The 16,159-nt window shown below is 30.6% G+C and overlaps 1 protein-coding gene across 1 annotated transcript in view; it reads right to left on the minus strand.

Annotated features, from left to right (window-relative positions):
• The window catches only part of LOC108721532 (Na channel protein 60E), an 87,447-nt gene that overhangs the window by 20,502 nt on the left and 50,786 nt on the right, over positions 1-16,159 (minus strand). The window contains exons 2-4 of the mRNA XM_018446122.1: positions 11,729-11,937; positions 11,102-11,322; positions 6,022-6,202 (exon numbers count right to left, since the gene is read on the minus strand). Of these exons, the coding sequence (XP_018301624.1) occupies positions 6,022-6,202; positions 11,102-11,322; positions 11,729-11,937 (611 nt within the window). The remainder of the gene's footprint in view (positions 1-6,021; positions 6,203-11,101; positions 11,323-11,728; positions 11,938-16,159) is intronic.

Below are 16,159 nucleotides of genomic sequence, written 5' to 3' on the forward strand. Positions count from 1 at the left end.
CATATCCGCCGTCTTTCTGTGTGTTGTCGCGCAGCAGTCAATTTATCAAATCAATTTTCCTCAATGTGCCGCTGTGCAATACGTGGGTGAATGAATCAAATCAGCTATGAATAATCCGATAAAAAAAACGTGACATAGAAGATGGATGAATAGAATAGCGCGTCTACGAGCGTACGATTATAAAGAATCCAATACTTTTGTCTTTATACAATATATTGTAAATTGCGATTATTCTATAATAGTGTATAATTTTCATATGTGTGATATTTCCTGTTTCATTCAGAAATCATATCAGTTCCTTACTCCAAAAAAGACAAAACACGCAGTTTTTATAATTACATTTAATGAGTTGATAAGTAAACATTACTCTATCATCAAAAATGAAGTTACTTAAAAAAATTGTTAAAATCGTCGCAACAAAAAGGATGAAGTTATTGTGATATTCCTCTGAGTGGAGAGATATTAATGTGTCTTCAACCTTTATTAATGGTTATGAAACGAAAGTAACATTTGATCATATCAAGAATTTGAATATATGAAAATCATGCTTTTCGAAGGTTTTCTCCGTGTCCAGATCCATTCTTGGAATGCCAAATTTGAATATATTTTTCTTTTTGCCAACATCATTTGATAAATCAATAATTTTTTGTAATAAAAAAACAGCTGAAATTCGAAAAATAGTTTTTTCCCTTTTCTGTGAAACTTAACTTGGCTAAACTTTTGAAAATGTCCCACACTCAATTGTTAAGAATTTTTGCAGACATATTCAAAATAATGTCCAATGAATACTCTTAAATGGATTTTTATCAATTTATAAAAAAGGTTTAATGCCAAAGTGTTCAAATAAAGTTATACAAATTTGTTTTGTTAAGAATTTACTGCTTGCAGTACAGAGTGGAATAATCTGCACTGGTAGCAATATCAGAATAAGGATATGGTATACATCACATATACGAGAGTGTATAAACTTATGTAGAATCTGGCTTTGCATGGGAAGTTGAAAACCAATGTGAAACCGAACAATCATCGATCTCGCTTTTCATGCAAAGTATATGTGTAAAGAGTACATCCTTCTCCTCGTCCTCATAGAGGAATGAGGGGAGATTTAGGGAGCTTTGCCTATCGGGAGGTTCGGGGGATCAAAAAATTCCCGAATCCCATGAAGCAAGCAAGTACGTGATATGAGCCGAAAAGGAGGAAAGCCCCCTCTTTCCCGCCTATTATATTAATAACTTCTAATTAAGAAAAAACACTGAAGAATTAAATATTAAAATGCACTGTGATTAAAGAGAAATATATAAATGTTTATTATCAACAGTAATATACGGCTTTGCAGTCGTAATATATGATACCTTACGTAGGAGTCTGTCTAATCGTTTTTATTATTTTTAATATGCATATTATAAAATCATTGATTCTGTAAAATAATTTAATGGATATATTTAATAGATGTCTTCATTTATCATTTGTGAAGATTCATGACACGTCTCTACTTAGAGGTCTTGCTAATCGTTTCGATATCCATTATTTCCAATATATTCTAGATTTATCGAGATTTAATAAGACAAAGATTAATTAAATATACCTATATAATATATTCATTTATTATTTGTGAAGATGATTAAATTAATATATATATAATTATACATTTTTATTTTTTATACATTAAATTCATCGTGAAAATTCTTTTTAAGTTTTCATTTTAATTAAAAAAGAAGCTTTTTAATGAAAAAAAAATTAAAGTTTTATTGTTTTTTGGAACTTCACTTTAGCGATATAAAATTTTATTCAAACATTTTTGACATTAAACTTTTTTTTTATCGATAAAAATCTATTTAATGACATTCATTTGACATAATTTCGAGTATTTCTACCAATATTTATGGTAATTGAGCGTATTTATGATAATCGACATTTTCGAAAATTGATTCCTTAGTTGTGTATTACTTTTTGAGTTGTGTATTACTTTTGAAGTAAGAGAAGGATATTATCAATTACTTTCAATCATTAATAATAAACCAGAAATGAGCGTTGCGTCGGTCGATAGTTTATTCAACACAGAACAAGATTGATTTCTCGTTTTCGTTTAACGCTGTGTTTGATTCTGATATTGCGGTTCCAGTTACCTATATGATGAAAATGATAATCATGTTACCGCATTCAACGAGAATTAACACGGCGAGAATACGCGTATTATTCGCTTATATGCGCTTACGCCTGTAGCAACGTTTCCTCGTCGTCTCGAGCAGCAAGATCATCGTATCGTACATAGCTATTCATGACAGAATACAACGCTACCAACTATTCAGTTTAACCGATGTGATGCAGTATATCCTACCAAACGGAATAAATTGCCACATACTGTTTCACTGTCATTTGTTAGAGAACTACAGATGCGATCGTTCTGTAATGAAAGGTGAATTTGCGTAAATCCTGAAGTGGAGGATTTTCAACACGTTCCTCTGATTAATATTAAATATGATTTGCTTTAAGTTATACGAAAAATTAAATAAATTATTGTATACAAATTATTAAAAAATAAATCATTTACTTAAATTTATCATTTTTAAGTTTTATTTGTCATTGTCTTTATTTTGCTTTACAACTAATAAGCCTCTCTTATAGTTACTTTATAGTTACTCTTATAGTTACTTATTTTATATAAATTTATTTTTAAAAAGCGTTGCAAAATTAAAATTTAACATGAGAGCAATTTTATTTAAAATTAAAAAAGCAGAACAAATAGTCGTTATAGTATTTCATTATCATTTACTAAAGAGTTATAGATCATTTTTTATTTGTACAACCTTTGAAGTAAAGCAACTGGATCCAATGTGGGCTCAAGACGCTTTATTCGCTGTTTGTGGGTAATTACACGATTAATTCAACAGATAGCAGTAATAGCTCGTACAAATTGTCCGACTGACTTGATTACATCAGCTTATTACTCAATTTGTTCATTCTGTGACTTTATCGTCAGTAAAGCAAAATGTCGTAGTCGTTATGTAATATTTCATAAGATAATTCCTTCCTATAATTATCAAAAGATGGTTATTAATTTTAGTAATATATGCTATTGTATAAGCTTTGTATTTATACTTTGTATCATTATACAGTTAGTTTACATTTTTGTCACAACGTTTCATTTATAATAAAAGAAAAAACTCTTTATAAGGTAGAACCAATTTGGTCAACTTATATATATGTATATCTAGAAGCCTAGAGCAAATCTTGAAAAATCTAAATTTAACATGAGAAAATATCTTATTCGAAATATATCAAAATAAATTTTGCAGAAATTTAAATAAGAAATCAAAAGCTATCGCATTCTGTTATTGTTTCTGCACTTAGTAGACATTTAATTTATAATTTGAATTTGATATATAATTCCCGTTGCACTTTCGATTCTCATCGCATGGGAATCGTAGGGCTTTCTTCTTACGAATTGAGTTCATAAACAATACGAACCTTTCCGTTCTTTTTTTGCAACTTTTCAGACTATTTTTCCACTTCTAGCTGCGCGCATATTCCCGCATAAATCAACCCGCATACTCCACTCTCGTAAAAAAAGCGACCCGTGCTCTCCAAGAGTGTCTCTCATTTTTAACGCATAATGGTGCATCCGTGCATCTTCTCGAAGAGACGCATCACGTCACGATTCGACGGGATGTGCACCGAACACGAATCGATGCTGTCGGGCTGGGAAGCGCGAACAATGAGATCCACCGGTGGATAGTTACCTAAGCACGTGGTCCGTTTGGTATAGCGACCGGAAACCCGATAGCAATGCTTGTAAAGGCAGTGCACCGCACAATGACGGATTACGACACGGACATACTAACACGTGCTCTCTATTTCCATATTTATTGTTCCAATCTCTTTGGTTTAGTCAAAATTTGCTCTTTTTTTCGACTGTTTCTGTAATATAAAATGACCAGGACAGTTTTGATATTTCATAGATTTGCACGATATTTTATTCAAACTAATCATTTCATATTATCCTATCGATTCATGCATAGTAGAAAACATTTTGTACTTGTATTAAAACGGATGCTTGAATTTTTAACGTACTCGCTATTAATTTAATGTGATTATATTATTTGAATATTTTGTGTTAAATGGATATTTAACTTTTCTTAGTGTTGATACAATACGAATATTAAAATAACCCAATTTATGAATAAGTAAACAAATAACAAAAATAATGTAGTTTTAAAACATTAAGCTAAATGAATGTACGTATTAATTTAACTGTAATTTATTAAATGTTAACTTTACTGAAAAAATATGCTTTTGCAATTTGTTTCCAAATTATGTCAAAATGTTACAGTTTTATATTAATTTTTAAATAATGTTTGTGTTATTTTCATTTTTAGCAATATAAATTAATCAAATTAATGTAAAAATTTGTGTGGACTGTTTGAGAGATGTGAAATGTGTTAAATTTAACACAAATTTTCTAACGGTTTAAAAGACGTTTCTAATTGTATAGAAGAAACAATAGTTACATAGAATAGTATCGGCAAATGATTTCTCGCTGCGCAAATAGTAGAATAGAATATAATTTATTACACTTCAGCATTTACATAGCCAAGAAGGGGACTTGGTTTACAATAAATTCTTACCTCATTCATCCTTCCATATTTCATACGCGCTGCGCAAGTAGTATGATTGACGACTAATCAATCCCGTCGGAGTGCAATTTCACTTGCACCTTTTTTGTTCGTCTTAGTCTTTTTAATTTTAAATTGTAGCTTTACGAAAACAAGCTTTAAATTTATATTCATTGCAAGAGCAATATGTTTTTACAAGGATATATCTGATTTCGATTACGAAAAATAATTGCTTGTAATTATAGAGGCAAATTTTCTTTGCGCATTCCTTAAGAGATTGAGGTTTTACTAAAGGATTTACTAAAGGATTTACTAAATTCCTCGTTAGCACCGTTAGTCTTGGATGTCAGACTGTTTGGATCCACCACTGCGCTTGTGGAAACTGTATCGTTGATTATGGTCGGATTACTACGACGATTAAGCGCCGCTTTAAACGATCCTGCATGATTTACATATCTGTGGCGATGCACGGGACACGCTTATCTCGATTATTCAGAATAATATTTCTCGCCTTCGTGTCTTTAATTAAACACTTTCTCCTTTGCGCAATCCGATTTGTTTTACGAATAATTCTCTTAGTGTAATATTTATCATCGATTAATTTCGTATTGAACATGATCAAATCATAATTTACGAATAGAGATTTATCGTATTTCTCGTTAAGAATTTTATGATGAGAAATAATGCGCGCGTAATAACTGTATTGTCTTTTTGTCGAAGTTGATACAATTTTTGTGGGATAATATTTTAATGGAAGCGCGCTTGTATTCGAAAATACGCAAAAAGAAACAAGAGTTTATGTGTTTTATGTTTTGTGTGTGTGTGTACGTGTGTGCGCGCGCATGCATTTGTGTTGGAATATCAAACGTTTTTCAACTGCATTGCGGAATATGCTTCTCTGCAAAATCTGCGGAATCATATTTTCAACTACCGGCTTAATATAATACTTTACAGTTCTCCAATATACAGTTTCTCTGTAATTTGGAGAAACGTCAGATAAAAATAGATATATCCAAAAGTTACGTTATTATATTTTTGGAATTTGGATTAATTTATTTATAACTATTTTGGTTTTACGGTACAACTAACTATATAGGTACGATCTTTGAAGTGTAAAAGAAAAACTAACAATGCTAATGCAAAATCCAATATTTATAAGTAAATAACTAACCGCTTATATTAATCTGTCAATCATTTTATAATACTTGCATACTTAATTTGAAAAAATGGAAACTTCATAAGAACTTTATATAGAATCAATACTGTTTAATGTTTAAAGTTTCTTTAATGTACGGATATATTTGACATGAATAATTGAGAATATTTCTCAATATTTTTCGCAGAATAAAAATTCGGAATTAATTAGAACTGAATTTTATGCAAGCGTAATGATGAAACTATAACTTACTCCATCCAGTCGATTTGCGTTGTATTTGGCTCTTGTTGCTTCACACACTTATTCCTAAGTTCACCCATATAAACTTGCAAGGCGAACAGTGCAAAAACCATCAGGCAGAAAATCGTCAGCGTCATTACTTCGGCAAGTTGCTTGAAGCTGTGTAACAGCGCGTTGATAATAGTTTTTAGACCTGTAACATACGTTACAAATACGCGATTTTTTATCAGTCGAAATTTTTCTTTTATTTCATATTTGTGATTATTGCTTTTATATTCCGTAAATTTTTCGGGATATTCCGAAATACGCTTAAAATGTTTTTTTTTTTGGAGAGGAGGATTTTAGGAATATTGGCGTTAGCTGGGTTACGATTGCGAGAGAATATCCCATACAACACAGTTCTAAAGAATGTCCAAAGGATGTCATAAGGACGTCCTCAAGACGCCACTCGGAGAATTGTGTTCTGTGGGACTTATTTTAATAAATATATTTGAAATATCATTTTGATTTCACTTCTTTTTTTTATAACATTATTTTTGGTTTTTCGTTATGTTTTTGAACATCTTTGTTTTGATATACATATTTGCTTAAAAACATTGCATTTTAATTTCACTACTTTTTGTGATATTATTTTCGATTCTTTTCATTATGTTTTAGAATATATTTAAAAAAAGTATATTACAAAATGCTTTTGCGTAAAGATATTGCAAAATATACTTGACGACTTTTTTAAAATTTTTATTATCTTTTACATTTTTAATAGATATCTAGTAGCGGGAAAGCCAATCTTATCCAAGTGAAAGAAGAAGATGACGATGACACATATGAATGACATACATCGGACAGAAAAATGCGTGCACATATTTATATCTACGCATCAAGTGCACTTACGGACATGATTGTTATCACATTTTAATTATAAAATATTACATAAAAATCTATATTCTTCCCTAATACATCCATTTCTTTCATGATGATATAAAAAAGATGTTAATAATGTACTAAATTTCAAAAATATACTTGACGAGAGACGCTATCACGTCTCCTGATTAACGCCCATCATAAGCTTCGGTACGTTGATAAATCGCAGCCGATTTTTCTGAGACCGCGACAACTTTACTCGAGAAACATCTCATTATCCTATTAGCAAAGATACGATATTCATTACAGCGTATCGTTAGAGAGGTATTCATCGGCCTTTAGGAATCCCACAGAGCGTGAGTGAGTTGCCTCGCGACTTCCAACTGTTCTTAGAAATGCTATGTTACGAGTATGCTTCGATCCCCTACCAGGTCGTATGCGCTCGATACCTAATTCATTGTTTGACGATTGTTCGGGATTACCAAGAGAAACTTATTGTTAGAGATATCGAAGATCTTCAATTTATAGCATTCAGTCATGCACGTTCGCAAATATTACGAATATTTCTCATTTATTTTTTTATTTGACTTTAATATTGGAACATATGGGGAAAGACTTTGCGGTCAAATCAATAAATCACGTTCGGTTGTATAGCTGTGTACATTCGCGTACTTTTTGGATTTGTATACACGCGGCATTTGAAATCGATATCACAGACGAACCGTTGAGATAAATCACGGTCCTTTTCATCGGACGTACGATAGATGCGAAACGGAATGGTTTCGATAACATCTGGAATAATCTGTGTTCTCTGTTCATAGAACAGAGATAACATTTACTGTATTCGAGTTCCCTGTTCATGCGAACTTCGGCCAAAGTTCGCCGTTCTCTGTATACGTACCACATCAATCCCGCCATCTCTTTTTCGCGAACAAGAGATGACTTAAATCCTCTTCCGCCCTCCATCCCCGAACCTTAGTCGCTTTGTGTTTTTCATTCGAATAGCCAGAGACGGACTGCGGTTTATAATTTCCTATTATATCTCTTGGTCTCTTTAATTTGACGTTCTCTCGTTTTGTTATTTCGCGTTGAAATTTCAACTTGTTCGTTCCAAAATCGACATACGCGAGTTTGATCAGTATTGTTTTGTTTTGCACGTCTTTTATAAGATAATTTTCATTCGTAACTTTTATTCCCCGTGAATAAATATAGAACGACTAATAATCTAAACGTACGATTTTTGATATCGTTAAAATATGTAATGATGTTGATGAAATAATAAAGGGCGAATTAAAAAAAAGCGTACAAAGGTTGAATTAAATAAAATTATTTGGAGCAGCAATGCGGCACAATTGTGAATTTTTATGGCCTGTCAGCTTATAACTAACAATGTATATATATATATATTGTAAAACCATTTTCTATTTAATGCAAACAAAGTAAATATTATGCAGATTTTTTCTCGAAAGATTTTATCTATTTTTAAAATTGGCCCCCTAAAAATAGTCTTTAGGGAAGACCGGGGCCTGTTGTCACATTTTTGAATAATAATTTAAAAAAAAAGTAAAATTTTGAAACACTTTACATTATAACATATCTATATGCCTTAGGTATTAAAAAAAATATTATTCTTGAACACATCATTGTACAAGTAAATTATTTAATTTTAATTTTAATTAAAGCTGCTAAAATGTGACAATTAGTCACATTTTTCGGTATTCAGGGTTGATTGTCACACGTTCCAGAATTGGTAATAACATTTTTTATGAATAAGAAATACAAAACTTCAGCTTTTATTTTAATGTTAATTCTATATTTTAGGAAATAATGCCTTATAAGTGCAAAATATTCCTAAAATGTTATATAAAAATAATAAAAAAATAAAATAATACTATTATAATATTTTTGTAATACTATATGGAAATATTCTATAGATGTTATATGTTCAACATAATATCCTTGGTATTACGAAATTGACTGTCACATAATCCCGAGTCATTTTGGACTACTTACTCCACATGGTTCTTTTTAGTAAAAGAGATTGTATTTACAAACTGGTCTGAATAATGATGGAAAAAAAAAAAATAGCTACACAAAAAATTTTCTGCGACATGCCATTTTCTATAAGTACAAGAAAATCGCAATTAATAATGCTAAAAACTTACCAGACAACAAAATAGAACATAAAAAAATTTACTCACCAACTTAATTTTCTTAAAAGGTTTTGGGGAAATGTCGGGGGAACATAAAGAGGATAAATAAACGTTTCCTCATAAGCTTGATCATATCTATAAATTCTTTGGACTGATAAATCAAAGATATACAGTAAAAAAACATATACCATATGTATTGGAAACGGTCCACTCAAGTTCTCATTAACATCTTGTATTAAATTTTTTAATATATCTGAATATTAATTTAACACATTATGTTATTATGTTATTTAAATAGTTTATGTTAATTTAATATTCGACATTTCTTAGTATCCAAATAACACAATTTATGAGTAAAGTAAACAAATAACATAAAAACGATGTGTTTTAAAACGTAAAATCTAAGGTAAACAAACAAAATATGGGTTAATTTAACATATCATAAATGTTAATTTTATTAAAAAAAATATGTTTCCACGGTTTATTTACAAATTGTGTCTTACCTTTTCTGTGTTTATATTTAATACAATATTAGAGTATAATCTTCTAATATTCATCTTGTGTTTAATTAACACGAAAATTTGAATGGACCGTTTGGAACATGCGATTTATGTTAAGTTTAACACATTTTTGGCAACAGTAAAAAAAATCAGATCACAACTTCGCGTCTTTGCTCTCATTTCGTGCGTATTACCGTAAACTGCCCATCAATGCATATTCCATATCGTACACCATCAGATCTATCATCGTTGGTCATTGCAAATGTACTTGGCCGTGACACACAACTGATCAAGGATCGCAAGTCCTTCTCTCTATATCCAAATCGCAATGTGACACGAAAGCTCGAGCAATTCCCTTTAACATGCTATCGCAAATTTACAAACCTGTCTCACACCGAGTACAGATCAGTGTTGAATATTGCAAGAGATTGCAAGGGAAACGATTACGAGAGCGATTCGCGAGTGGAACCGTTAAACGTCCTCATGCATATATTAATACGCAATCATACACGGCCGCAAAAAAAGTCGTACGTGTCACGAACGTTTAGTTATGTATGTGCAACATCGCGATGAATTCTGATGTCGAATATTGTAATTTCAATCAAATTATTAATATATAATATTATAAAGATAATAATAATGCGCGTAAAAAAACCTTACATACAAATATCTAGGTTATCAATGTAATACTGCAACGAGTATTACGAATCCCGTTACTTGATTGCCATTCAGTTTTTGTCATGCGAATGGATTAACGCGATAAATCACAATATGCTTACGCAGAGCGCAAAAGCAAGCGATTTTTAATTATTCGGAGCAATAGTTTATGCTCATTTCAACAAAAAGTACATAAATGCGGGCTTAATTTAAAGTCACAATTAATACGAAAAATGGTTCAGTTTATCTGCAACTGATTAATGCATGTCTACTGACATCGATTGGTGCGTATTTAATCGCTATAGCATATAAACCAATGCTAAATTTTTGTCAACTGTAATCAATACGTATCGACACACGTCCAGTTGTTTCATCCGCAGTATTCATAAATGCACATTTTACTGTGTTTTTTTTTCAATAATAAACTAAACCAGAGTATCTATCATGGAACATGTCGAAATGAATTCCGATCGGAATTATTCCGTTTTCTCTAGAAAACACAATAGAAATCTAAGGAATAATTGAATAATTCCGATCGGAATCCATTCCGACTTTTTCCATGATAAGTACCCAGATCGCTATATGAATAAATACAATAAGTAAAAGAGTGCCAAATACGTATACGGTCGAGGTTAGATCTTGATATCTATAATTATATTTGTATGTAAATTTTAAATACATCTTTCAATCACAGTTATATAAATTCGCTGTTTATTATTTTTACTTACCTAATTAAATAAAATGATCATTAAAATTGTATAAAGCTAATTTTTTTTAAGATTAACTATTTCTTTTTTTCATCAAGTTATAAAAAAAATTGTCGTTTTTCTACTTGAGACGAGGAATTCTGTTTGGTACTTTAGTTCTCGGTTGAATCAAATTCGGCAGGGAAATGCATGTCTCAGAGACTCTCTGTATTACCTGGCATAATGGATACAGTCTTAAGTGCTCTCAACACCCTGAACGTCCTGAGACCGGCCAGATTTCCGACTGCCATCCCAATAGTGGCGTATCCGCTGGTAATCACAACGAAGTCCAACCAATTCCAGGGATTCCGTAGATAAGTGTACTTGTTCAGTATAAATCCCTTCGCGATTGATTTTATCACCATTTCCGCCGTATATATGGCTAGGAAGATAAGTCTGTAACATGAGAAACATCAGACATCAGATCAACTATCCGCCAACGTTCGTTATCGGGATCTGACATGTTTACGGAAAAATCAAAATGTTATATGGAACACGTCCGAATTACTGCACTTTCCTGTTTCGACAACTAGTTTCGACAATTTATTCTGTAACGAAAAGTCATCCCTTCTAACAGTTTTATGATTTCCAAGAAATATAAGTGACTGTTGTCGTATTTAGATCGTTTCAAATTTTGTTTTAAATATAAAAAATGTTACATTTAATAATATTGTAAAACATATTCGTAATCTTTATAACGGCAACACAAGTAAGTACAGGGTTTCAATAGTTACTTATTACTGACAATGAGATCAACTAATCACTGTTACTGTATAAACATGAGGTATTAGTTTATACTTACTCGGCATCATCAAAGGTCTCGGTCATGGCTAGGAAGACGCAGTTAAGAAGGATAGTAGCCATGACCACGTAATCGAAGTACTGATTCGTACTTAGGAAGATACAGCACCGCCGTATAGGATTCCATGGGGAGAATATAAACCAACTGTTGGTCGCCGTAAACCTATGAATGTAATTTTTGCGGAACCTCTTAGATACCACGCAGAACGTCTGAAACATAAGAATAAATAAGATCTTATCGATGGGTTTTAAAATTTGAATCCGCGGGGATGGAGATCTAAAACATTATCCCTATACTGGAGTAATAATGGGACTTTTTATTGCTCCATATTTTTTGAAAAAATTGCCAGTTACTGCCAAGAGTTTCTTGATGTTTCTTTAAACTTCTGTTATCAACGACAAAAGTTGTGCTTAAATTTGTCGTATGTTTTCAATCAATCAGCGGTTTATATCAAAAGAAAATGAGAAACATATTCGTCAACAAGTTGTTGACGCAATAAAAGTTCCTTCAATCTGGACATTCAGTTGCTAGTATCTCAGAGTAGTCGTATATAACAGTTTCTATAAATTAAAAAACATCTAATAACATAGGGATAATAATTTAAGAAGTTAATTGAAGAAATAGTTATTTATAGATTCTTTTCGATAAAAAATATAAATGCAAAAACTCAAAAGAAAATATTTGGAGAAGTTTTCAAGGCTGTTGAAACAGATATAACAGAAATCAAGTTAATCCGCTAAGAAATAATTTTTAAGATAATTTTTTATTGAATACCTGCATAATGTCATCACAAATCAGATCTAACTCGGTTTTATATCCTAAATAAAAATCATATTTATTCAAAGACAATTCTTCCAGTATATTTAAATAGATTTTTTAGGAAAAGTTTCTTCCTCATTTGTAAAGAATTAAAGTTCCGATCATGTTTTAACGTTACATTCTTTAATTTGACAAAGATAGTTATTAATTTATGGAGCGTTTTATATATGCGTTCTCTTATTTTATATATATAAATTGAAGCTCACTAAATAATAAAAATTTTTGAAGTTGTATTTGCTAGAATTTTTCCATTACTCAATAACTGATTAGATTTTAATCCATAAAAAAAAAGATTTTATTTTCATATAGGAAATATTGATATATTTTGTAGATAATTATCTTTTGTGATACACCTTCGATTTGAATATCGCTACGCTGACTTCATTTCTCTAAAATAAAATACTCACACACAGGTGAGTTTTTTGAGCACTTTGGAGTTGTCTAATGAACAACTGTATCATTAAAATTAAATTCTGTTATGGAAAACATAATTCACCCTACATTTTATCTATGTTCAATGCAATGAGATGCAAAATAACCATTCGTTGAATGTAATGCTTAAGCAACGTGCTAAAACAGCGCAGACTCCAAAAACGGCAGTGGGTCAACGCGTAATTATTAATAAGCCGCTTCAGCATTCAGATAACCGACGGCCGGATATCTACCAATTCAGAGAATGGGTTCGCGGGATGGTTTTAAAACCAGTGGGAAGACCTCCCGATTATTTTCTGTACAAAAATGTTGATTTGTTAATCGTTTCCTCGATGAAACATAAATCTGAGCACGCTTCTGTGTCGATACATTTCTATTTCGGGCATGAAATAAATCAATTTATTAAGTGAATTTTTATATGAACTATATCCCCATGTTCACTGAAAAAATGACATGTCATATCAACAGCATTATTGTAATTGAAAATAATGTTAATTCATAATACTATATTAATAAAGCAAATACATAATATTCTTGTATCAAACATTTTATTTGTTTTTTTAACACTGTTGTTATATAAATTAACAAGAGTATTTTCAATTAGAATAATGCTGTTAATACACCATTTTTTTAAGTGTATACTTGATTTTTAATTTCAAAATTAAAATATTGGTTTTATATTTTCGGAAACACGGATCTTTTTGTGAACTCTTTCAATTGAAATCCTGTAGATAAGTTATATCAGCATTTAGCAATACTCACATCAGCAGCTAGTTCAATCAATATATCTACGGGATGTTATTAAGTATAATTGATCAAAAATTACAATTAATAGTATTTGATTTTTTAAGATACTTGTATACATACTTTCTATATAAGGTGGAATTTCATTCTAAAGAGTGAAAATTGAGCCAGTCTTAAAAAAAGTAGCTAAATTTTCAATTTTAAAGAGATTTCACTCTTTAGAGTGAAATACAAAAAAAAAGTTTAGAGAGAGAATATAAACTAGGATACGTATGTGTAATCTAAACATTTTTTTGTAATTAAAAAATTTCTATATACTATCTCATTACTCACTTATTTCATAATATTATTATTAGACATCGTTTATTTTCAGTAATACGAATAATACTAATCAGGTACGATTTAGATGACTGCGCGATACGCATTTAGGCAACTCTTCTCTATTTGATACGACACAGTATTCGCAGTATTGATTATATATCAGAGATATAGCTTATATCTCTGTCCAAATTTCTTAAATAAAAGCACGAAAGCTTGTTTTTATATTTTAAATTAGAGTCGATCCTCATATTGTTCGCAAATGCTCGTGTTGTTTGCTAGAAAGAATACTTTCTGTCTGAAATATCGTTTCAATAACAACCGTTAATTATAAATTATAAATATGTTTTGATTTGTGTCCACGACAAAGTCATTCCATCTTTCTTCGAAGAAGTCTGTTAAACGTCTACAAGTCTAGTCAGTAGTGAATTTAAGTAATTGAGGGTATACAAGATGGGATAGAAGAGACAGTAATATGCAAATGTTAACAATTATAAAGTTTTTAGTTATTTGCTATAGTGGTGTATATTTGTATTTTGGACAAAGATGTTTCAGTGTTCATATAATTACTGTTCGTAATATAGATCTTTTATAATATCTTTATTTTCTCATATCTTCTTTTTACATAATTTCAATGAAATCTTAATTTCGTATAGTTCTAAATTAAATATCGCGAGTGCAAGTGTGCGTAAAGTGACGAAATTCTTTGACGAGAATTGATAAATCAAAATAGAATTCTATGTCGTATAAATGAACTGTCTGATACTTGTAATTCTGTGATCGTTTCTATCAATACATTTTGGAGAGCCTTGAGAATTCATTGTAATGGTTAATACAAAAATTTTTAATTATTTATGGTACTTGATACATACGTATATATACTCTCTAAATTTGTACTCTTTAAATTCCTTGAAATATAATTTCACTCTAAAAAGTGAAAATTGATTCAATCTTGATAAAGAGTAGCTCAATTTTCAATCTTTATTTTACTCTTTAGAGTGAGATTCACTGTAAAAGTTTTGGAGAGTAGACTTGATAATATCGAGTACTTATGTAAGATATATCACGGTACGTAATATGCAAAACCAATGCAGTTCATTTTTATACAAAATTAGAGTCAATTTTCAAAATTATTTGCAATTGCTTGTTGTGTTGATGTAAAGAGAATACTTTTAGTCCAAAAAAAAAATATCATTTATGTAACAATTGTCAATTACATTTATATCATAATCTATCTGTATTGTTTATTCACAGAACAAAGTCAAAGTTTCCCAGGATTACTTGTCAATTTCTCTTTGATTTATTAGACGTTTGCAAGTCTGGTCAGTAAACAAGTTCAAGATTAACAAACGGAAAATTAAAATGTTGTTAACAACTCTGAGTTTTCTTATACTATTTAGTCTAATTATGCAAATGGTGCTGTGGAATTCTACTTTAATCCTTCATTTTTCATGTTACGTACAATTAACGTTCTTGTATGTAATTTTCACTTTGCTTGTTTTCAATGAAAACTAGAAAAATATTACGAAGATTAACGCAATATATCATTTTAAACGTGATATATTATTTTAAGTTACTTTAAATTATTACTATTCTTTTAATATGATTTAAAAGCAAAAAAGAGTTTCAATTTTGTGTAGCTTTAAAATTAAATTCGTGATTCACGCAATGTGTAACACAATCCGACATTTTCTTTTTACCTTCAATCATCTCTAAACAAATTCGTAATATTTTCTTTTCACTTTCCATCATTGCTAAACAAATTCGTAATTTTAACCTGAGAATATTTAACGTCGCTTAAGTATTGAAGTATTGAATCGTGTTGTAAGTGTATGCGCGTGCGAAGATTTTAACGAGAATTGATGGATCAAAATGATATTGCATGAGACTGGATACTTCTAATTTTTTTATGCATTTCTATCAGTGGACTTCAAAAAGCACCGAGAGAAAATTCAGCATGTAATGGTAATGTATAACTATGAACATTTCAAGTTATGTATTTAATAATGTAGTGTATGTGTCGTATTTATGGTATCAATGAATTGCGCGCGCGCGCGCGCACACACGCACACACACACACACCCACCCACACACACACACACACACACACGCGCGCGC

Source organism: Mycetomoellerius zeteki, unplaced genomic scaffold, assembly GCF_001594055.1.
Source record: "Mycetomoellerius zeteki isolate Tzet28-1 unplaced genomic scaffold, Tzet1.0 scaffold174, whole genome shotgun sequence".
NCBI lineage: Eukaryota > Metazoa > Arthropoda > Insecta > Hymenoptera > Formicidae > Mycetomoellerius > Mycetomoellerius zeteki.